This window comes from Cyprinodon tularosa, unplaced genomic scaffold, assembly GCF_016077235.1.
Source record: "Cyprinodon tularosa strain WSP-4 unplaced genomic scaffold, ASM1607723v1 ctg870, whole genome shotgun sequence".
Taxonomy (NCBI): Eukaryota; Metazoa; Chordata; class Actinopteri; order Cyprinodontiformes; family Cyprinodontidae; genus Cyprinodon; species Cyprinodon tularosa.
This window is the reverse complement of record NW_024039641.1, coordinates 110,113-133,903: the sequence shown is the minus strand read 5'-3', so window position 1 is coordinate 133,903 and position 23,791 is coordinate 110,113. Positions and strand designations below refer to the sequence as shown.

Below are 23,791 nucleotides of genomic sequence, written 5' to 3'. Positions count from 1 at the left end.
CCGTCGCCTTGGGTATCCCATGATTCATGGCGAGACCAAGCAAGCCGGCTGCTCCGTGCTATGAGGAAAAATGTAAATGGTGCCAAACAGTGGTGAATATTGGAAGTGCAGCTTAATATAATACAAGTATGTGAATAATTCTATCTGAAATGAATGGAAAAAGTTGTTTTAAATAGTTATTGAGTAAAAAATGTGGCAGGTAATGTTTGTTTTATTGAAAGGTTTTATGTGTCCCTGTGTAAATGGGTTTAGCTGACATTTAATCTCAGATTCCAATATCTCTGCTGTGTTGGGACTATAAATCTGATATCTGAGTTGACGGTACGATACGGTTCTGCTGCTGAAGCTCCTCAGAAAGGTTGTCAGCACCCAGAACAGTAGTGAGAAGTGCATTAACTATTTTATATATATATATATATATATATATATATATATATATATATATATATATATATATATATATATATATATATATATATATATATATATATATATATATATATATATATATATGTTATTCTGTTTATTTTTTTTATATATATATTTTTTTTTATTAATAATAAAATAATAATAATAAAAAAAAGAAGTTCATTATCTATTCTTTGCCTGCTCTGTGTGTTAACTGTCCCAGTTGCTAGGCGACAGAGCGTAGGGGCGAAGATCGAAGAAGGTTGGACCTTTTTGAATCCATAGCCAAACTCTTCCGGCCTCCTTATTTTCAAGGTCCTCCAAGGACCCGGTCCTGGTAGACCGGGTCCTTGGAGGACGCAGCGTCTGAATTCGAAAACACCCATTGTGAATGGATTGTTTCTGTATAAGCAGAACTTGCAGTTTTTGTTTCCTGAAACATTTTCTTTCCTTTCCATGTACACTGTTAAAAAAGTAAATGGCAATTGTTGTTCTAACACACAATTGTATTGTAATTCGACTCAGAAATATAAATTTGACATCTAACAAATAAATACACGTTTGCCCAACTCAAATTCTCAGAAGTTGGTTTAACAAGGAGTTTTAAATCGCCTATACAAGATTTTTTGAGTTCCCTCAACTGTAAACTCATGGGCATGCGCACTGCTTATGTACATGGACACGCCCACTACGGTACGGGGTTTCCTATCGGTTTCTTCAAGGGCACAGCCTTTTTCCCTCGCATTTGAGAAGATTGGCTGACATTGTGCTTTTATGCATCTGGAGAACCACGGAGGAACGACCCTGGGACCTTACCAGTTTTCTGAATCTTTTCTTTTCCTGGTGAGTGCTGCAAAGTACAGCCAGTTAGCGGTTAGCTCCGTGAGTTAGCATTCCCTTGTGGTGTATTGCCACCGAGTTGAAGCATGAGTTCGCATGTTTTTCACGTTCTGATGAAAGGAAAAGCCGCGCGCGTGCGTGTTTATAATGCGCGTGTGCGCGTGCGTGTTTATGTCGCGCATGTGCGGGTGAGTGTTTATCCAGAGAAAAGAGTGCCTGTTATTTTCATTGTACAAATGAAAAGAGACATTAAGTTGAGTGTAATAACTTATGAAATTTCTAAATTGTTTTATGTAGTGCAGTGTTGTTGCACTTAGGCACAGAATATTACAAGACTACATTATTTTACTTTCTTAATCTGTGTGGGTATTTACTGTTTAGCTGTAAGTGGTTTTATAATTATTTACATGTGGATTTTTTGCTTTCATGATTTTATTTGCTTTACAAGAAAAACAGTGACATTAACATTTTATATGTTAACCCTGTAATGCAGCAGTTAATTCGTAATGAGTTAGAAAAGTTACATTACACACTGAAATTTATCATACTTGGAGAGATATAAACTGTACAGTTAAGAACAAGAAGTGAATGGATTTAACTAAGCCCTGTTGTGCTATGCAGGCAGGGTTTTTTGGATACCCTGGATTCTGGATTCTCTCCTTAAATGGAGATGGCGAGCCAACCGTGTGAACATCTGGATTTGGACTGAAGAGAAGGATTTGGACTAAAGAGGACTTTCTTTTCTTGCATTCATCGTCCTGTCGGAGTGGTAGGACAAAAAAGAAAAACTCAGAGATAAAAAGGGAAAACCTTTTTCTATTTCCGTTGGGAAACAAGACATTTTATTTCATTTTATTTTTTTTAAAGGGTGCACCCATTTTAAAGAGACTACAATTGAAAAAACAAACTCAAGGCCGTCCAAATTTGTAAAACTGTTATTTTTTCATATATGTTAATACACTTACTTCACAAAAAATTACCTGTGTGTTTTCCTCTTACTAAATCGGTGTCTTACTGTTTTTTCCCTCATCATCACTCTTACGAATCTAGAACATTCTGGTCCAGTGTCATGTTACTTTGATCTGTGCAGTTAAGATTATGTTGTTGAACATGGTTTTATACTGTATCTATTGATACAATGTTTGACTTGAAGCAATAAAAATGTTGTATTAACATAATTTTTTGTGTGTTGAATGATTGGTAGTGAAGATGATTGGTAGGACTAAAAAAACTGAGTTGATAGAACTCAACTTGCAGATAACACTACAAAATCTGAGTTTGTAGAACTCAAAATCTATATGTCAAACTCATAAAACAAAGTTGATAGAACTCAGAACTTAAAGGTGAAACTCAAAAACCTAAGTTGGTAGAACTCAAAATTTCTATGTAACACTCCAAAAACCTAAGTTGGCAGAACTCAAAAATCTTTGTAAACTCAACCACAGTGAATTTAAGTAAGGAAAACTCAAAAAACCAAATGCATCACGTTGCCTAGAAAATTTAAGTTCTGTCAACCTCTATTTTTTTTTCAGTGTATGTGTGTTAGCATCATTTATGTGTTTGCAGTAGGTTTGCACTTTGCATCTTTCTTTTTTCCTAATTGAAGTATTCCTCTCTTGCAGTGTTTTTCATTGTGTTTGCATGTTTGAGGATCTCATCTTTGTGTTGTTGTTTTTGTAGTTACTGCATTCATGCATTTGCAGTGCATTTGCACCTCCCATAGGATTGATGATCAGTTTACATTTTAAACCTGGCTTAGCTTCTCATACAAATGATTAGCCCAGCTAGCAATAACAATGATCAGCATCTGTTAGATCCTCAATTTAAATCTAAGATATTCAAAAGGTTCTTGATTATTTATACTTGGCAAACTTTGCCATTGTCAGCCTTCCTAGTATCTGTGTTAAATCTTGCTCTCTCTCACGCTCAGCTTTTGCATATCTGCTTTTCAACATTTTTTTTTATTTTTGAGTGCATAAATTTAACAGAAAAATGTCATTCTTCTAGTTTCCCCATCCAGTGACGACCTCAGCCTCGATCTGTTTTGTGGATCACGGATGGTTAGTTAGCTGTGACACGGTTACAGGTGCCGCATCAATCATTCATGAAAAAGATTTTTTTAATGCAGAGTCAGCAGGTTGGCTGTAGTACCATATCATTTTATGACTTAATAGATCATTAGACTCAGATTATTTTATTTAGAACTGATCAAATCTGCATTTTTTCTGAAAATCTGCAATTTTCTGCATTTTAATATGAAAGCGTGCTGAGGCACTGCTGTAGTTTCAGATATTTCTGTCATTCTTTTTCCTCAGTGTTTAACAGCATTTAGAGTCAAGCTTAGGGGTAGGTATTGCCAAAGAAGTCACGATTCGATTCGAAGTCACAATTCGATTCGAATCACGATTCACAGGCCACGATGCGATTCTATCATGATGCATCACGATACTTGACTTATTGCGATGCATTGCAATATTTGTGTTCCCACAGTATTTAATTCTGGTGTAGCAGTGTTTGCAAGTTGTGTGCGTCATATCAACTTCATTTTTAGCTTTGTTTTTAAAACCAAAATGCTTCCAAACATCGGATTTGAAATGTGATGGAGCCGGAAGTTTCTCAATCTCCTCCATGTCTTGTTTTTGAATGACTCGGCGCAATATCCCGCGGCCAGAAATGCTTGTGACACAAGGCGGCGTGCGTCAACACATCCGCAACGACATCTACTGGACTGGAAGTTGTATTACACTTTTTTTTTAGCTGATGTTCTCCAAACAATCATGCAATTTTATTTATTAATTTTCTTAAATTAATAATCCATACTTGGGGTCAAGAATCGATGCAGTAGATCACGAAAATTAGAATCACGATGCATCATCATGACGATTATTTTGCACACCCCTAGTCAAGCTCCTGTTTTTTTGTTTGTTTTTTTGAGAGCTGCAGCCGTTTGAGACGTAATCTCGGGATAAACGGCGCTCAGGATCTGACCTGCGTGTGGTCTGACAGTACTGCAATGTTGTTGTTGTGAACTGGAACAGCTTTCACTCGTCCGATGCAGAGTGGAGCTGTGGCACTTTTTGGTAAACAGATGGAGAAAGATGCCAGGTGACTTCAACCCGCCCCCCTACCTCCCTCAGATGGTTGGGCTGTCAGAAGCTGCTTGGTCTGATTGCATTCAAAGTGCTGGGTCACTGAGGTCAAAGGCTCCTCCTGCCCTTTTCTCCCTTGACGGTCTAAAACACACACGTGTGTGTGTGTGTGTGTGTGTGCAGAGAATCGCAACCACTTGCATAGAAATAGTCTGTTTGTTGTGCCTTCAACTGCTGCTGAGTCGAAAGAGGCCAGATAGGAATCCATTTTGGATCTTTACTATGGACAGACGCCAATATATGCCTTCCCTTCTCTCCCCCTGCTCTCCCCTGCTGCCTCCTCCCCCCTGCAACTAGGGAGGGGGGGGGGATTCCAGTAATAATGTTGAGGCCAGACTAGACTGCAGTGATTGGGACTATTGATTGTGGCGATTTGATTTATTGATCAGCGCACCCTCTCCAATGTGGCGCCTGAGATGTGGGGCTAATCTGAGGCAGCTAGAGAACGGGAGGCGATAAACGCAGTAAGAAAGGAAACCACACTTATCTTAATCACAGAGCAGCCCCCCGCTCCGCCTTACTGCAGACCCCCGGCGTACAGATGTCACAGCACATGTGTACCAAAGCTCTCTTTTGTTGAGTACTGCTGAAATTGGGGGGGGTTGTGAGGCAGTACAGTCACCAGGCAGAACAGAGTGGATCTATAAATTGATGGAATTCAAAGCCTCCAGCATCGATTACCATTATAACAAACAGCAGCGCGCAGAATGTCTGATTATTTTTAGACAAACATTTTGTGCTCTCAGCAGCGATTCTGCTGATGCTGTCACACTTTCAGACATCTGCTTATGATTGCAATTAAATGGGATACAAAAAGAAAAATAATACCCCATCTGCATTTTCCCCTCTCTCCTCTTTCCTGTTTTTTTTTTTCTCCCCTCTTTTAATTTGTGCTGTCCGCGGCTGTTCCACACAAAAGGAGACACACTCTGCCTCGTTTTTGAAATACCTTGAAAGTGTCTTTTTTTTTTTTTTCTCCCTCTCCAGTTGTCAACATGTTCCTCTATGGTTTGTCTTTGAGAAAGGCCAGAAAATAGCTTACAAGTACAGATGTAATCAAGATGCGCCTGGTCTAATGAATCAATGTCAAAACTACTCAGACTATACAGTGAGCACTTTATCCAAGGCGTTAGAAAACTAGCAGATTGTTACAGGATGTCCGTTTATTCTGCTGCTAGTAAAGTGAAATGTTTCTTAAATAAAATGTACCTTAAATGTTTAACCATCTCAGTTATATAAAGCTGTATATTAACTGTGATGTTGGAATTTTATCGGTTTACAGAGATGGGAAGTAACAAAGTACAAATACTTCATTACTGTACTCAAGTAGATTTTTCTGATATTTTTACTTTACTTTGCTACTTATTTTTATGGCGACTTTTTACTTCTACTCCTTACATTTTTACACAAATATCTGTACTTTCTACTCCTTACGTTTTAAAAAATTGTCTCGTTACTTTAGTTTTGAATCATTTCAATGGAGTTACCGTTATTATTTTTCACGTCATCAATACCAAATTCAATCTAATTGGATGGGAATCTACGTTGCATTTGACGCACCACTACAAGATGAATCGACAGATCCGGCGGTATTCATTGGCGGCAAATCATTGCAGCTTGGTGGCGGTGGCGTTAGCATAGTAGCATGGACGACGAGATGATTGAAAATGAACACAACGGAGATCTAGTCCTATTGGCAGACATCCATTTAAAATGTAGGCAACGGCATGAAAAAAGTGGTTTCTACTTTTACTTTTATACTTTAAGTAAATTTATAAGCCTGTACTTTGTTACTTTCACTTGAGTAAAGAAGTTTAATCAGTACTTCCACTTTTACCAGAGTATTTTTAACACAAGTATCTGTACTTTTACTCAAGTACGGAAAGTGAGTACTTTTGCCATCTCTGTCGGTTTAGCACAGAAAATGAACTTTTTTTTTCTCACAATGATTTTTAAACCTTATTTTTTGGGTTAAAAGGGAAGCAAAGATCTAAAAATTTCTACACTGCATTTTGAAAAACTGCTCTTTTTTTAGTTTCCATTTTTTTTCAAACCAAGTTTTAAGAAATGTAATTTAATTTACCTTTAATGTGGGATCATTTTGATATTTTAGATCCGGGCTGGAGGTGATTGAATGCTTTATGATGGCCTTTAAGTTTAGTCCTGTTAGAATGGCCTTAGCATCACTGGTGGCTAATAGTTAGCCCGTTTTCTCGCAGAAATTAGAAAAACGTTCATATCTAGTCCTCAATGTTTTTGTTGATAAAACTTGATGTAATACATGAAAATATGGGCCAATATATGAACTAAACACTAAAAATATTTACTATTTAACTATCTGCCGACCAGTGAGGGATGAAGTACTCAATTAGTACTTCAGTAAAAGTATTGATACGTCGAATTTTACTTTGTACAGGTTACTCTATCGAATATATTCTCAAGTTAAAGTACTGAGGTACTAATTTTTGAAAATACTTAATTATTCAAAAATACAAATTACATTTTCTAGTCTCAGTACATTTCTTTATCGTTTTCAGAGAAATTTTAAAAACTTTTCACTTTTTGAAGCCACCTAATGCATTGATCGAGCATAGAAGTGGCTTAAAAAAATCAAAACAGCTATTTTTATTATTATATCCTCTTTAAAAACGAACCGAAAAGAAAACAGGAGCGTCTCGATTCTCTTCGCACTTTCACCGTGGAATGGATGTTTAAGGTTAAATCTGCTTTGAGACTCGTCCTACTGAACAGCTTGGTCACATGGCAACAACTAACGCCTTAATTCAATTCAATTCAGTTTATTTCTATAGCGCCAAATTCACAACACATGTCATCTCAAGGCACTTCCCAGTTCAACCAGATCATCCAGTCAAATTGATTCAAAGTTTTATCCAAGGAAAACCAGTTGATTGCATTGACTCATTGACTCTTCAGCAATCCCTCACACTTAGCATGCTTGTAGCGACAGTTGAGAGGAAAAACTCCCTTTTAACAGGAAGAAACCTCCAGCAGAACCAGGCTCAGTGTGAGCGGCCATCTGCTGAGGCCCACTGGGGTTCAAGGAGACAGAAGCAGACATAGAAAAAGAAGCATAGATATAAAAAGGCAAATGTCAACCAGCTCCACAGGCGGCCCCGTCCAGGAAACACACAGCCAGGCAGACGAGCTCCGAGCCAGCTCCCATGTAATTAAATCGATAAATTACAAATATCAGCCATGAGTTTCTCACATTTGTGGAATGTCATTCAACAACAAAGCCAAGCCGAGCCCAAAGGAACAAGGAACCAACAGCGTCCTAGAAATGTAGTGGAGTGAAAGAAGTAAATTACTCAAGTAATAACCACTTTCCACCACTACTGCCAACAGGTGGGGGAGGGGCCTGGCTGCACTACTCCATCTCTCTAAGCTAATTTTGTTTAGGACCTTGGTTTCATGTCATCTCAGACAGGAAAATGTACCCTGACCTCTCCTCTGCCTTAATGTGCTGAGACGTCATGGCTCTACAGTGGATCTGGTTGAAGCCTGTCTGTGTTGGACCTCAGAGTTCATGTCAGAGGCTGTTTTTTACCTTCTTGGTCTCTTGTTTAGGAGTCGCAGCATATATTGCCTCTGCTGCTGACATGTTATTCAGTCGCAGGTCTATCTGGAGTCTTAGCCTATCCTCTTAAAACCAATAATCTTGTTTTTCGGGTCTTTGTTTTCGAGTCAGAAGTCTCTAAAATTGCCTTCCTCCTGGCATATTGACTCAAGCTCAACGGGACCGGTTCTCTGCTCGTAATCTTTCGTTCCTGCCCCTCCAGTCCCTATGACAGCTCCGCCCTCCCCAGAGGAAACTCATCAATTATGGCTGGATGTTTGACTGGCAGAGGCTTAATGACAGGGGCTCCGTATTGACCAGACTGCCACACACTTAAAATCTGCTCCCGGTCGTCCTTCTTAAAACCTGTCAAATGATTTCTGAGGAGCCCCCTCTTTGCACAGCTAGCTGCAGCTCACCTCCACTTGATTTTGGAGTTGAGGAAAGCATCTGCTCATTAATGAAAATTGTTTCATGAAAGATGAAGCTCTCCATAATGAAGGCAGATGAGTGAGTTTTATCAGAAGTCTCAAAGGTGCCCTAGTTGTAGGTTGAAATGGATCACATCTGATTAGGAGGAGAGGAGAAATCTTTGGTACCCGTGCCTCCTGAGATGGCATTACTATTTCAGCAGCACTATATTGCAGAGTTCCTCCCATCATCAGTCTGAGTAAGACAAGCGAAGGAGCAAACAGTCTGTTCTGCCTCGCTTCTTTCCAGAAGGACAAGCAGGAGGTTTCATTTGATGGGCTGTTGCCCAGGCCCCCCTCCCTCATAATGGTCTAGAAACGGTAGGGATGCTTTCAAAATAACCATGCTACAATGATTGCACCGTTTGGCTTGCATACTGCATGAGTATCCAGCATTCTCATCATCCCTGTTCCAATACAAGCGCACGCAGAGGCTGCAGACTTAGAATCACCACACAGGAGTTTTGAAATCTACTCAACGTCATTTCTTGAGGAATTTTCTCTTGGCAAGATTAGCTGGTCTGAGGCCGTTTGAATCTAGCAGAGGTTGCCCGCTGCTCCTTAAAGCCTTTCTAATCTCCAGCGAAGCTCATCCCAGATGGACTGTGAAAGGGCTAACAGGAACTTAGAAAAGTCCTGTCGTCTTATCCTGTGCTGTAAAAATCCGTCTTCAGTGGCAAGAAATGCCTCACTAACCGGTCCTATTCTGACAGAGATTAATTTAAATCAGAGGGATGGAAACCAACTGTTTTCATCACTAAAGAGGAGGAAACCTGAAGCTTCTCAGGACTAGAGAAAAAAATCAAAACAGTTTAAGTTTAGACTTTTCGTTTTCGCCTTTTGTTCCAGTCTGAAGTGTTATAAAGTGTTAGTGAAACATAAAGCTGCTCTTTTTATATGTAGAGTGTGTCTTGATTCACTGCTGTTTACAACAGTGACTGTTAAACCTAGCAGGAGGTTAAGTGAGGCCAATATTGATGTTGTTGTATCACATATGTGATGATTGTTTGACAAATATTAAAAAATTCAGCAGCTTGGTTTTGCTAGTAGTACAATATTCACTGCAAAGGAAGGCGATGCTCCTTGGTTTATGCAGAATCAGTATTTGTTGGCTTTCATTAGATGATTATAGTTTGTTTTGGTTTTTTTACTCTTGCATTTCATTCCTTTGCACCTGTAGAGTCTGAATACGTCTGCAGCCCATCCGCTCAGCCTCTACACACTGCACTGCAGTTCTAAGTACCATTTCTACTTCTCAAATTGTTTATATAATTTATATCTATGTGAAAATGAATATAACTTAGATAGTTTTGAAAGACTTGAATTCTCCCTTAAATGTCTGAGGAGACTTTCATTTATGCACCCAGTTGTGGAATCATCAATAAACTGACTCTATCTGGTATTATTATTATTTATTGATTGAATGTTTCCTGTCAAGAAAACATGAGAATGTAGGCAAAAAGTGAAAAGGTGAAGATCGAACGATTATCTCCCATAGCTGAAAGAAAAACTTGCTGTATTTTGACTAGACCAACCTCCAGACACAAACTAAAACACAGTTGCTTCAACTTGAAATTCAAATAGTTTGATATGAAACGAGCAGATTGATCGGAGCAGCTTTTAGGCCATATAGAGACCGTATTGGCTGCAGCAGCCAATACGGTCTCCAGTATGTCCTATAAATGGATGAAAACACTTTTTCAGGCAAAAAACAGAAAAAAAACATAATAATGAACCTAATATTAAGTTTCAAGCCCTTCATGCCAAAAAGTTTTCAATTGTGAAAAGCTAGTTGTGTACTCCTGATTTTCAATCAGCACTGGATCCCTGTGCACTTCAAACCCGGCAACCCCCCTTAGACAAAAACCGGTTCGCACCAAAGATAAGACACCCAGAAACAAGACCGACAATGTGGTTTACGCCGTTCAGTTTTGTCAAGTGTGCACGACCTGAACATTGAAGAGAACAAGCAACCGCCACACCAACTCAGCTTCCTTCACCTAAACGCTAAAGGACACTCGTTTTAGGATGACAATGTCCACATTCTGGCCAAGGAAGACAGATGATTTGAGAGAGGGGTTAAGGAAGCCATCTTTGGTAACCTGGAAAAAAGTATATCTCAACAGAGGAGCTGGTCTTAGACATTTAATCTTAAACACCTTTAGGAACAATACTCAGAAGATTCACCTCTCATCTGACTCACACTTTAATGAGACATGTGACCAAAACCACCAAAAAGGAGGGAGTTAACGACTCATCATAACCCCATAACCCTTACCTGACTCCGCCAGATGGATTTGCTCCGCATATCCATCTGGAAACCTTGCGTTGAAGTAATTTTGGGAAGGGGCGAAAATACTGGTTAGCTGATTGGCCTATGTTGGTGATAGACGGGCCAAATAAACCAATCAGATCAACGAAGCATATGACGTACTAACAGAGTTGATGAAGAGGAGCCAATTGATAGATCAAACGAAACCAGTCGGGAGAAGAGCAAAAACGTCTTTTCCTCTGAGAAAAGCCTCCAGAGCAGTGTTTTGCTCTTCTTTCAATGAAGAAATACTCTGTAATTCCGATAAAACTTGCTCGATAGCCATGCTAACGCTAGTTTCATCGGCTGAAGCCGCCATGTTCTTTAGACTGAACTGTCGTGCTTCTCGTTGCGTCACACCTCAACCCGCCTCAAAGCCTACGCTGATTGGACGTTCGTTTGGTGAACGGCTCCAAATTTTCTTCAACGGAGAGTCTCTAGACTGATCTGCGAGTGAAATCTTGAAAGCTCGCGAGATCAGGATGGTCTCACGAGGCTACCATAACCCCCCAGGTGACCTCCAAGGCTAATCCAAGTTTTCACCTTATTCTTTGTTAAAAGCTACAGTATATTAATCTCAGTTCCCACCACCAGTTAGAACTGAGGAAGCCTCTTGGATGAGAGGCGTCTTCTAGAAACTTCACATATCGTTGCCTAGACTGAACCTTTTAAGTTTGACCATGACCTGGTTGACTGAGAATCTCCACACATAGCTGTGAAAAACACAGCAAGAGTAGCTGCTGCCTGCCACTGTTTAAAGCTAATATAAAACCCTAAGCAGACTAATCTAGATAAGTCATTTTTTCTTAAAATAAGTGCATTTGTTCTGGGATTGAGGAGGTATAAGAGTCATTATGCCAATGGAACGAGACAATTTACACTTAAAATAAGAAAACACAATTGCATTGTCTTTTTTTAAGTGCATATTATCTATCTTATTTTAAGAGTAAAACTACTCATTCCATTGGCAAACTATCTCATTTACCTACTCAAATTAATGGCAAATACACTTAATTTAAGAAATGTTTACTTATTTCTAGATCGTTTTTCCAGTGTACAGGGGCCTCACTGCGAAAAAAATCTAGAAATAAGTAAAAACATTCTTGTTTTTAGCTTTTTTTTATTGTAATTACACTATCATAAGTACAGAGCAACGAAATGAACTCTCTGCATTTAACCCATCCCGTTGGGGAGCAGTGGGCTGCCGTTGTGCGGTGCCTGGGGAGCAGTGTGGGGTTAAGGGTCTTGCTCAGGAACCCAGTGTCAGTCTTTGGGAGTGGGGCTTAAACTCTAAACCTTTTTTTTCCAAACGCAATGCAATGGAAAAATAAAAAATCTAGTTAAGTCATTTTTTTCTTAAAATAAGTGAATTTGTTCTTGAATTTAGGAGGTAAAAGAGACATTTTGCCAATGGAACAAGACAGTTTAGATTAAAATAAGAAAACACAGTTGCATTGTCTTATTTCAAGTGCATATCATCTGATTATCTTATTTTAAGAGTAAAAATACTCATTCTATTGGCAAACTACCTCATTTACTTACTTAAATTAAGGGTAAATACACTTAATTTAAGAAGTTTTTAGTTATTTCTAGATCATTTTTCCAGTGAATAATCACCAGGCTGCCACTCCCTTGAGTGTGGCCTAGTGAAATTAAGTGTATTTACCCTTAGGTAAATTAGATAATTTGCCAATGGAATTTGTATTTTTACCTCTAAAAATAAGATAACTGGATACTATGCACTTGAAATAAGATAATACATACAATACAATGTAAATTGTCTTGTTCCATTGGCAAACTGTCTCGCTTAACTCCTCAATTCAAGAAAATAATCCCTTATTTTAACAAAAAAGACTTATTTAGATTGACATTTTTTGCAGTGCTGCAGTCTGGTTTAACTCAGACCCAAAGTCTGATTATTTTAAACATGCCTTAAAGGAATAGTACACCCAAAACATGATTAGCCTTCATTTTCTACTCACCCCCATGCAGAACAACACTCTGGAGTACTTTTTTGATATCTCAAATGCATCTGGAGATCTGGGAGGCTTCTTGCTGTCTGCTGACATTCAAATAATGGAGGTCTATGGCGCCCGAGGCAGAAAGGTCCATAAAAGTCCACAAAAAACGTGTCAATATTCCTCCATACTGCTCGTCCAATGTATTCCAAGTGTCCTGAGTGGGTAGCGTCCATAATTTACTCGAAACGAAGTCATTTAGAATGTTTTTAGAGCACAAACAGTAGTGTATAGGATTTCCTGAAAGCGCGTTCACGAGTCTACGGAAACCGCGGCAGACCAAACCAGATGAAAGTGCGCATTCAACTCGGCAAAGAACTCATGCTCTTCCTCAACACTAAAGTCCTCAGACATTTTTCTTTCGTTGTTTCTTTCTTTGCACAGGTAAACAGCACATTTCTTCTTCTACGCTTGCATTATCGGCAGAGCAGACGCTGAATGCGCACTTTCATCTGGTTTGGTCTGCCGCGGTTTCCGTAGGCTCGTGAACGCGCCGGCGCGCGCTTTCAGGAAATCCCATACACTACTGTTTATGCTCTAAAAACATTCTAAATGACTTCGTTTCGAGTAAATTCTGGACGCTACCCACTCAGGACACTTGGAATACATTGGACGAGCAGTATGGAGGAATATTGACACGTTTTTTGTGGACTTTTATGGACCTTTCTGCCTCGGGCGCCATAGACCTCCATTATTTGAATGTCAGCAGACAGCAAGAAGCCTCCCAGATCTCCAGATGCATTTGAGATATCAAAAAAGTACTCCAGAGTGTTGTTCAGCATGGGAGTGAGTAGAAAATGAAGGCTAATCATGTTTTGGGTGTACTATTCCTTTAAATGGAGCTCTTTTCCAATATTTGGGCTGCAGGTCAGGACCTGTAGAGGATTTATGGTAAACAAAGATAAGACGCTCCGTTTGCTGATGATTATTTGGTTTGTTGAGCCAGTTAATATGAAATAGACCCGTCTTTGTTTGCCTTGATTTGAAGGACATCCATCCAAACCACCTTGTTTTTGTGCTTTAACCCAACCAAACAAAGGCACAAAACCGAACTGAAGTCCTGCAACTGTTCTTCAGCGCAGAAGCTCATAAATATCCACTATTAATAAAAAAAAAAAAAACAGAAAATGAGGAGAATATTTTTGAAGCGCCTCTTCTTCAGCCTCTACACTCATCTCTGCTTTAGCCGTCGTCTGTAGCGCCGTCCAGGGACTTGAACTGGCAGCCCTTCAATTAGCAGCTGCTTCTCTGACCGGCCGTCTTCCACCTTCCCCCGAGGCTGCCCCCGCTGAAGTTTCATCCCTCCACTTCCCTCCATTCTTTTACTTTGTGAGATGATTTATTAAACTGCCTTTAACTAAGACTGCGGATTAATTAAAACACAGTCGATTTAATTGTCAGGCGTCATATATGAATTTGCAGTGGTAATTGAATCCCCAACTTTAACCAAGTCGTTAGAAAAGAGGCTCCTCATCAATTCCTGCTGGTCAGAGTGAGAACAGAGCGGCTCCTGATATCCGGCTGTCCATGCTAGTCCTGCTCAGCTCACAGATGAAGAGTTGGAATCTGGTTTCCTTTTTTTTTCTGTTTGCTGAAAGGGCCGGGAATCAGACGACGGGTCGATAATATTGGATTTGCGGATGGCATGCGGAGAAGCAGAGTCCAGCATGCATGCAAGGTTCTGATGAAGGCCCTGCTGCAGCTTGGAGTAGCGGATCAGACGTGCCGGCGGGGTGGAGCTCTGGTTTTGGCGTAACCCAGAGATGTAAACAAGCAATGTGCAGAAGCATTAATGGAATAGCGATCGGGGGGCTGCTGTTGCAGCAGAAGGGTCATTTGGGTAGATCTATGCAGGCTGCTGTCATGGAATGGAAATCGATGCAGGATCGATGTAAGGATTGGTTCAGGCAGGAGGGAGAGGGGCTGAAAATGGATCCGAGCCGCGGTGCTTTGGAAGCCCGGCCTTTGGATCCCAGCCGAGCTTCCGAACCCTTTCAGAGGGAAGCTGTGTGTGTTTGTCAGGTTATTGGGTCCCTGCACGTGACTCGTCCTCCCTTCCTCCTCTCTCTCGCTCTCTCAATGTCTCTGCCCCCTCCCCCTCGTCCCACTTGCTCACTATAACCGTTGCAAGCGTATCGATTATTTCAAATACTGATTATCTAAAAGGCCTTCTGCTACTGTAGGCATTGGATTTATTTTGGCTTAATTATTTATGGGCCAGGGCTAGCTGTAAGTATTACGGCTGTGAGATCATGAAGGATTACATTGTTAATATTCAGCAGTGTATTTTTATTTCTGTTCAGTCTAAGCTGTGCTAGGTGAGCTTTTGCAGAAACAAAAACAAAGCAGCAGCGTCTCTCCTCTTCTTTCCTTTAACGCTTTTCTCTCTCCATCCCCGGTTTGTGTGTTTTTGCAGAGGGAGCTAAACTCTGTGGCGTCTGAACTGGCCGGTCGGCAGGAGGAGAGCGAACATTCCCACAAGCACCTGGTAGAGCTGAGCAGGGAGTTCAAGAGAAATGTCCCTGAGGTGAGTCTGGCACCCCGCCCCCCATTATCTCAGCCGTATGTGTCATTTTCCTCATCTTCACCTCAGCAGGTAGTGGCTGCCTGCATGAGCGCTGCAGCTAAAGCCCCCCCACCTCCCCGCTTCACGTGTACTTAGCACTGCACTGCTAAAACCTTTTAGAAATCAGTAAAAATGTCTTAAATCAAGAGTATTTACCCTTAATTTGAGCAGGTAAATAAGATGATTTGCCGGTGGAATTAGTATTTATATTATTCAAATAAAAATAATTAAATAATATGCACTTGAAATGAGACAATAGTTTTTTCTTATTTTAAATGTAAATTGTTTTGTTCATTTGGAAAAAAATGCTCTTATTGTAAGAAAAAATGACTCATTTAGAATTAAAACATTTTTTGCAGTGTACAGCTGTTCTGGAAGATCTGTACACTGCAAAAAAATGTAATTCTTTTCTTCAAATAAGTGCATTTTTAGTGGAATTGAGGAGGTAAGTGAGACATTTTGCAAATGGAACAAAACAATTTACATTTAAAATAAGAAAAAAAAACTGCACTGCAAAAACCATCCAAAAATGAGAAAAAAATGCGTTAAATTAAGTGTATTTACCATTAATTTGAGTAAGTAAATAGGATAATTTGCCAATGGAATGAGCATTTTTAGTCTTAAAATAAGATAATTATATAATATGCACTTCAAATCAGACAATGCAATTGTGTTTTCTTATTTTAAATGTAAATTGTCTTGTTCCATTGGCAAAATGTCTCTTTTATCTCCTCAATTCAAGATAAAAATGCACTTATTGCAAGAAAAAACGACTTATGTAGTTTTTCTAGTGCATAATAACTAATTATCTTATTTTATGGGTTAAAAATGCGCATTCAATTGGCAGATCATCTTATTTTCCTGCTCAAATTTGAGGTATTTTAAGAGGCTGTTACTCATTTTCAGACGGTTTTTGCAGTGCAGTAAAGGCTGGTATGTTAGGAGACCAAAGGAATAGAGATGGATGAATGTCCTGAAGAAGCAGAGTTATAAAGCTTTGCCTTTTCTTCTGGCTTGGACCGATGAGCATTACACTGCAAAAACGATCTAGAAATAAGTTAAAATTTGTTAAATTAAGTGTATTTACTCTTAATTTGAGTAGGTAAATGAGATAGTTTGCCAATGGAATGAGTATTTTTAGTCTTAAAATAAGATAATTAGATAATATGCACTTCAAATCAGACAATGCAATTGTGTTTTCTTATTTTAAATGTAAATTGTCTTGTTCCATTGGCAAAATGTCTCTTTTATCTCCTCAATTCAAGATAAAAATGCACTTATTGCAAGAAAAAATGACTTATGGTATGTAGATTTAAGTTTTTGCAGTGTGCTTCTTTTTTCTAGTGCATAATAAGTAATTATCTTATTTTGAGGGTTAAAAATGCATATTCAGTTGGCAGATCATCTTATTTCCTGCTCAAATTTGGGGTATTTTAAGAGACTGTTACTCATTTTCAGACGGTTTTTGCAGTGCAGTAAAGGCTGGTATGTTAGGAGACTAAAGGAATAGAGATGGATGAATGTCCTGAAGAAGCTGAGTTATAAAGCTTTGCCTTTTCTTCTGGCTTGGACCAGAAGAAAACGCCACACTGCAAAAAAATGAAATCTAAATAAGTAATTTCTTCTTAAAGTAAGTGCATTTTTTCTTGAATTAAGGATTTAAGTGAGACACTTTGCCAATGGAACAAGACAATTTACACTTAAAAGAAAAAACAATTGCATTGTCTTATTTCAAGTGTGTTTTATCTAGATGCTTTATTTTAAGAGTAAAAATACTAATTCCATTGACAAATCATCTTATTTACCTGCTCAAATTAAGGGCAAATACCCTTAATTTAAGACAGTTTTACTCATTTTGAGATAATTTTTGCAGTGTGGGAATGTTTCTCTTTAAACTGCGGGATATTTTAAAGTGGTCCTGATTGTGAGACTGCGTTAAAAAGCTCGGTGAAAACGAACCCTCCTCAATACTTTGAACGATGAGGCCGGCTGCCCTTCTGCAGGGTAAGTTACAGCATCTGTCATTCAGGGAAGTCTGAGGACTCTGGTCTGAGCCTGCACTGCAAAAATTGATATCTAAATAAATGTTCTTAAAATAAGTGCATTTTTTCTTGAATTGAAGAGCAAAGTGAGACACTTTGCCAATGGAACAAGACAATTAACATTTAAAATAAGAAAAAAACAAATGCATGGTCCTTTTAAAAGTGCATATTATCTAATTATCTTATTTTAAGAGTAAAAATACTCATTCCATTGGTAAATTGTCTCAAATGGAGACCCAATAATGCAGAACACCACTGACGGACACAAGGATGAAAAGTTTAAGTTTATTTTGCACAACACACAAATTGTACTGATGGCTGGTTCGGGCCTGGGTTCACCGGAGTCTGCGTGAGAGACAGCGCTGTTAAGGACTGCTGACAGGATTTGATTTCCAATGGTGCACTGATTGTACCTTGAGGGTTCTTGAGGTTCTCTTTGGGAGAGTCACTGTTGGTTCTGGAGAAGGGTTTATCAGCAGAGTCCGTTTGCTGCTTCAGCGTCTCACGTCTAACTTGAACAGACCTTGGCTTGGGTTTCCCAGCTCTAGTCCAGAGCTGCTTGGAGGTTCTCAGAGAATCTTCAGGGTTTGGCTCAGAGGGTCGGCTCGGCAGGTTAGCTCTTCCTGAGCTTTCACGGAGAAGACACGGGTTTCCTGGAAACACAGAGACAGTGATTAGAATCCAACCTGGATTCAAAGTCATGGGGATTCAACAAAGATCTAGGCTTTAGCGCTGACCAACTGGAACAACACTGCGGCGTTGAGGCAAGGTCTGAAGACAGCTTATATAGTGGATCCTCTGATGATCTAGATGAGCTGCAGCTGTGCAGGAGGCTCCCTCAGAGGATCCATGGCGGACTCTGCTGGAGAAAGATGGGATTTTCTCCAGCTCCCAACAGTAGATATTTTAACTTATTTCTAGATCCTCTTTGCTGTGCAGCCTTGCACTGCAAAAATGATCTCAAAATTAGTAAAAATGTCTTAAATTAAGGGTATTTATCCTTAATTGGAGCAGGTAAATAAGATGATTTGCCAATGGAATTAGCATTTTTACTCTTAAAATAAGGTATCTAGATAAAATGCACTTCAAATAAAACAATGGAATTGTATTTTTTTCTTATTTTAAGTGTAAATTGTCTCGTTCCATTGGCAAAGTGTCTCACTTTGCTCTTCAATTCAAGAAAAAATGCACTTATTTTAAGAAGAAATGACTTATTTAGATTTCATTTTTTGCAGTGTAGTTTGATAGACTGCAAAAAGGATCTAGAAATACGTAAAACATTCTTACATTTATTGTATTTACCCTTAAGTAAACAAGATGATTTATCAATGGAATTAGTATTTTTACTCACTTAAAATAAGATAATTAGATAATATGCAATTGAAATAAAACAATGTAATTGTTTTTTCCTATTTTAAATGTAAATTGTCTTGTTTCACTTGCAAAGTGTCTCACTTTCCTCTTCATTTCAAGAAAAAATACACTTTTCTGATGAAAAAATGACTCATTTTGATTTCATTTTTTGCAGTGTACTTTAGTTTACAGGACTCAGATAAACTCTGGTTTTGCTTTAAACAGAGGGTGTAAATTTGCATCTGAAAAAGCACCTTATTGATGCTAATCTGAGCAGACATTTGGTGCAAACCTGTCCTTATTAATAATCTATGGCACCACATACAGGCGTCTGCGCTTAATCACTTTACTTCAGGAGTTTCACATCTGATGAATGAATGAACTGGAATTTATTCACTATTCATGCCAGATCACCTTTATTTGATTCTCAGATCAAATCTTTGTTGCATTTATTAAAACCTTGTGGTCAAAATGTTTAATACCTTTCATTCCCACCTCCCACCAAACTGTCAGAACTGCGGCTCTATCAGCTGCTGAGGATCATTTAAAACGCGTTCCTTCATCCGTTCTCTATTCATGTTGATCATTTGTGTTTTTCTTCCCCTGATTAGTTTGAAAATTAATAATCATTTTGGATATTATCTGACACTAATAATGGAACTACGCAGCTTAACTTCAAGCCATAATCAGTGTGATTCCAGTTTGGATTTCAGCTCAAATGTCATTATTGTTTTTGCATACAGTGCTAACACCTGCTGGGACGCCGTCTGTCCGCCGCTGTGCGTCAACTTATCGTTTTCTTCCGCCTCGCATTGAGGCGCTGTCACTCTGTGCCAACTTGTTTAGCGAAAGCTGAACCCGTGAAAGATAACAGGGATGACTTTGTCCTTTTTCTCTATTTTTCCTGTGAAATAATCATCATTCTGTTTCCTACACTTGAAAAATTATGTAGAAATAAGTAAAAATGTCTTAAATTAAGTGTATTTAACCTTAATTTGAGGAGGTAAATGAGATATTTTGCCAATTGAATGAGTATTTTCACTTTTAAAATAAGATAATTAGATAAAAGAAGACATTTCAATTGTCTTTTCTTATTTTAAGTATAAATTGTCTTGTTCCATTGGCAAAATTGCCTCCTAAATCCAAGAGCAAATGCACTTATTTTAAGAAAAAAATACTTCTCTAGATTTAGATTTTTTCCTGTGTAAATGAGCCCTGAGGCTGTCTGCTGTGCCGTTGGTCTATCTTAGCTGAAGTCTGCAGTGCTGAATCTTGTCAGAATTATCCAGGAGTTTAAGACGGGATCAGGCAGCAGCACACACTGCAAAAAATTGAAATCTAAAGATCTCATTTCCTCTTAAAATAAGGACATTTTTTCTTGAATTGAGGAGGTAAGTGAGACACTTTGCCAATGGAACAAGACAATTTACATTTAAAATAAGAAAAAACAATCGCTATGTCTTATTTTAAGTGCATATTATCTAATAATCCCATTTAAAAGTAAATATACTCATTCCATTTGCAAATCATGTTATTTACCTGCTCAAATTAAGGGTAAATACACTTAATGTAAGACATTTTTACTCATTTCTAGCCCGTTTTTGCAGTGCTTTCCCCTTACCTGCCGCTCCGAGAGCTTCAAACAAGTCAAGATTTCTGAGCTGCCAGTTTATCAGACATCACTGGAACCTCAGTGGTGTTTTAGAACTTTATTACACTGTCAAAAGTAGAAATCTAGATTAAGCATTTTTTTCTTAAAATAAGTGCTTTTGTTCTTGAATTGAATTAAGGTAAAGGAGACATTTTGCCCATGGAACAAGACAATATACACTGGAAAAACGATCTAGAAATAAGTAGAAATTTCTTAAATTAGGTGTATTAACCCTTATTTTGAGCAGGTAAATGAATTTTTTTTGCCATTGGAATGAGTACTGTTGCTTTTAAAATAAGATATTTAGATAAAAATGCACTTAAAATAAGACAATGCAATTGCGTTTTCTTATTTTAAATGTAAATTGTCTTGTTCCTTTGGCAAAATGTCCCCTTTATCTTCTCAATTCAAGAACAAATGCACTTATTTTAAGAAAAAATGACTTATATAGATTTTGATTTTTTCCAGTGTACATTTAAAATAACAAAACAATTGCATTGCTTTATTACAAGTCCATATTATCCAATTATCTTATTTTAAGAGTAAATATACTCATTCCATTTGCAGATCATCTGATTTACCTGCTCAAATTTAGGGTAAAGACATTTTTTACATTTTTCTAGATCGTTTTTGCAGTGTACGCAGTCGTTTGTGGCCCCCAGGGGCTGAACTGATCCCCGATCAGGTGGAGCATTTGTTCAATAACGTCTGCTTTTTTCTTTTTTCTGTTTGCATAGGAGGTCCGGGAGATGGTGGCACCTGTCCTCAAGAGTTTCCAGGCGCAGGTGAGTCGCATGTTTCTGCACCTCCTGCTCACTGAGCAGCTTTTATTGATGGGTTCCTACATCTCTGTTCCACGCATAAGACTGAAAGGAGACGCTCCTGTATGAACACTGACCAGAACAGCTCCTTGACTGAATGATTTGATAGATAGAGGGAGAAATCCATGGCGTACTTTTCGTGTTGCTGCTCATCTAGTGCTTATTGACTGATGCCTTTTCTGTCAAAGTGAAGTAGCATCTATCTGCCATTAGATGATCAGATATCTGGCTTCTCATATTTTCTTGGCTGAGACAAGCCCTCATTTCCTGTTGAGATGGTGCATTCGCTGTGCCCCCCTCTGACGTCGCCATATTGAAAAAGTCATCTGATACCTACAAAGACTCTGCTCCAGCCATTAAACCAAGGTCATAAATCACATTTGTGAGCTGCGTTATGGTCCGCAAGGCAGAGGCTTATGGAAATGATACCGCAAATATGTTTCCAGTCTCGTCCCCCCCTTCAAACTCCGGCGCAGCGCGAACCTGAAAGCCCAATCATCTGTAAACATGAGAACACTCAGCATGGATTGTTCAGATCTCTTGGAAGTGATTATTGGCAGCTCCTTTTTAATGCTTTCTAATTGACTGTGCCCAAGCAGCCGCGTTCCCGAGCAGGGGCCATCGGGCCCCACGTGCCGCACTCTCGTTCCGTCCAATTACTGCAGCCGTTAAGTTGCAGAAATATGCGAATCAGCCGTCCATATCTTTACTGTTCATACAGGAACCCAAAGGATTAATTTAAACACCACTGATGTCTGACAACTGGGATTTGAGAGATGCCTTATAGTAGATAAAATAGATGGCTGATAATGAGCGATGATTTTTCTTTTCTTTCTCTTCCTTTTTAGCTACAGGCCTCTCTGGGTACCTCTTGGTCTCTCTTGTGTAACTTGATAAGCGCTCTTTCTGGCTGAGGAAAGAGGCGATGCAGAAGAAACAATCAAACAGACCAAAATCATCAATTTCTGGTTTTCAACCCTGCATTTCAGAAATGGATTCATCTATCCATCATTTATTCAATGTAAAAACAGATTCTAACAGATTAAAAATCCTTTATAAACAACATTTTAAAGTTGATTTTCGACGGCATTCATGAAAATTTGACGACAGATTGCTAATCTGAAAAGATTGTTATTTGGAAATTCTTTTCACTGAACCTGAAGCAAGTTAAACTAAAACTGCGACTGAAGGAGTTCTAGATGCACTGCAAAAAATGGAAATCTAAATGAGTAATTTTTGCTTAAATTAAGTGTATTTTTTCTTGAATTGAGGAAGTAATTGATATACTTTGCCAATGGAGCAAGACAATTTACATTTAAAATAAGAAAACACAATTGCTTTGTCTTATTTCAAGTGCATATTATATAATTATCTTGTTTTAGGAGTAAAAATACTACTTCCATTGGCAAATTATCTTATTTATTTACTTAAATTAAGGGCAAGTCCACTAAATTTAAGATTTTTCTAACTTAATTCTAGATGGTTTTTGCAGTGTAATAACTGCTCTTCTTTTAGCAAACTTTCTGTTCTCGGGTCGCTGCATTCCACTCTAATTCAATTATCAAATCCAAGAATCCAAGAAGGAATTAATCCAATGAATTAAACAATCAGCCGTTTGGGTTAAATATAAGACTCTTTAGGCTGAGATTAGATTAATTCAAGGTCACATATGGAGAACGTTTCAAAGCAGAAAGCTGCTGAATCATCAGTCTAGCATAAGTTTGGAGGCAGATTTCACCATGAGGTGTTATTGGAGCCATTCCAGCGACCCGCCGTAATCCAGCTACATCCGTTCCCAAACGGTGCTGTTTATTGTTTCTAATCTACAGAGCCCCTCTGATGACATGGTCAAAAAAATGTTTAATTGTGGCCACGAAGTAGTATTTCGTGCGCACGAAGTAGTTTTTCGCGGCCACGCAATAAGTATAACGTGCGCACAAAATACTACTTCGTGGCCACGCAATAAGTTTAACGTGCGCACGAAATACTATTTCGTGGCCACGCAATAGGTTTAACGTGCGCACGAAATACTTATTAATAATATCAATAAATCCGCCCCTGTCTTCAGGCTTATGTTAACTGTAATGACTTATCTTGGACAGGCTGCTATGTAAACGGGCCTTTAGTCCTTCGTTTAGCTATGCTGCGGTTGTTTACACTACGCCTTTTCCACCTAAAATAGCGTCTTAGCAACAAATATCACGTGACTGGCGGAGACCGACTGGGTAAGCAAATCGAGCGCGCCTTAGACCTTAGAGAAGGCGCGCTCGATTTGCTTACCCAGTTGTCCAGGAATTATATTAATATTATTAATAAGTATTTCGAGCGCACCATAAAGTTATTGCGTGGCCACGAAGTAGTATTTCGTGCGCACGTTATACTTATTGCGTGGCCACGAAATACTACTTCGTGCGCACGAAATACTACTTCGTAGCCACAATAAAAAAATTTTTTTACCATGTCATCAGAGGGGCTCCGTACTAATCAGTGTTCATTTGAGGAGAAGCTAAATCATTTGAAGCTTCTCCTCAATCTGAAGTCCAGCACCTCTGTCAGTGAAATAGAACCTCAGCACGAAGCTACCA

At 38.8% G+C, this 23,791-nt stretch overlaps 1 protein-coding gene across 6 annotated transcripts in view; it reads left to right on the top strand.

Moving 5' to 3' along the window:
- Positions 1-23,791, top strand: part of cux2b (cut-like homeobox 2b) — a 206,677-nt gene that overhangs the window by 74,169 nt on the left and 108,717 nt on the right. For 4 of the 6 annotated variants that reach the window (XM_038273417.1, XM_038273420.1, XM_038273418.1 and 1 more), the window contains exons 2-3: positions 15,190-15,300; positions 21,123-21,170. In XM_038273417.1, coding sequence (XP_038129345.1) covers positions 15,190-15,300; positions 21,123-21,170 — 159 coding nt within the window. Of the gene's footprint in view, positions 1-14,893; positions 15,003-15,054; positions 15,092-15,189; positions 15,301-21,122; positions 21,171-23,791 lie in introns of those variants that run through there. The other 2 variants (XM_038273422.1, XM_038273421.1) reach the window with 2 other exon arrangements.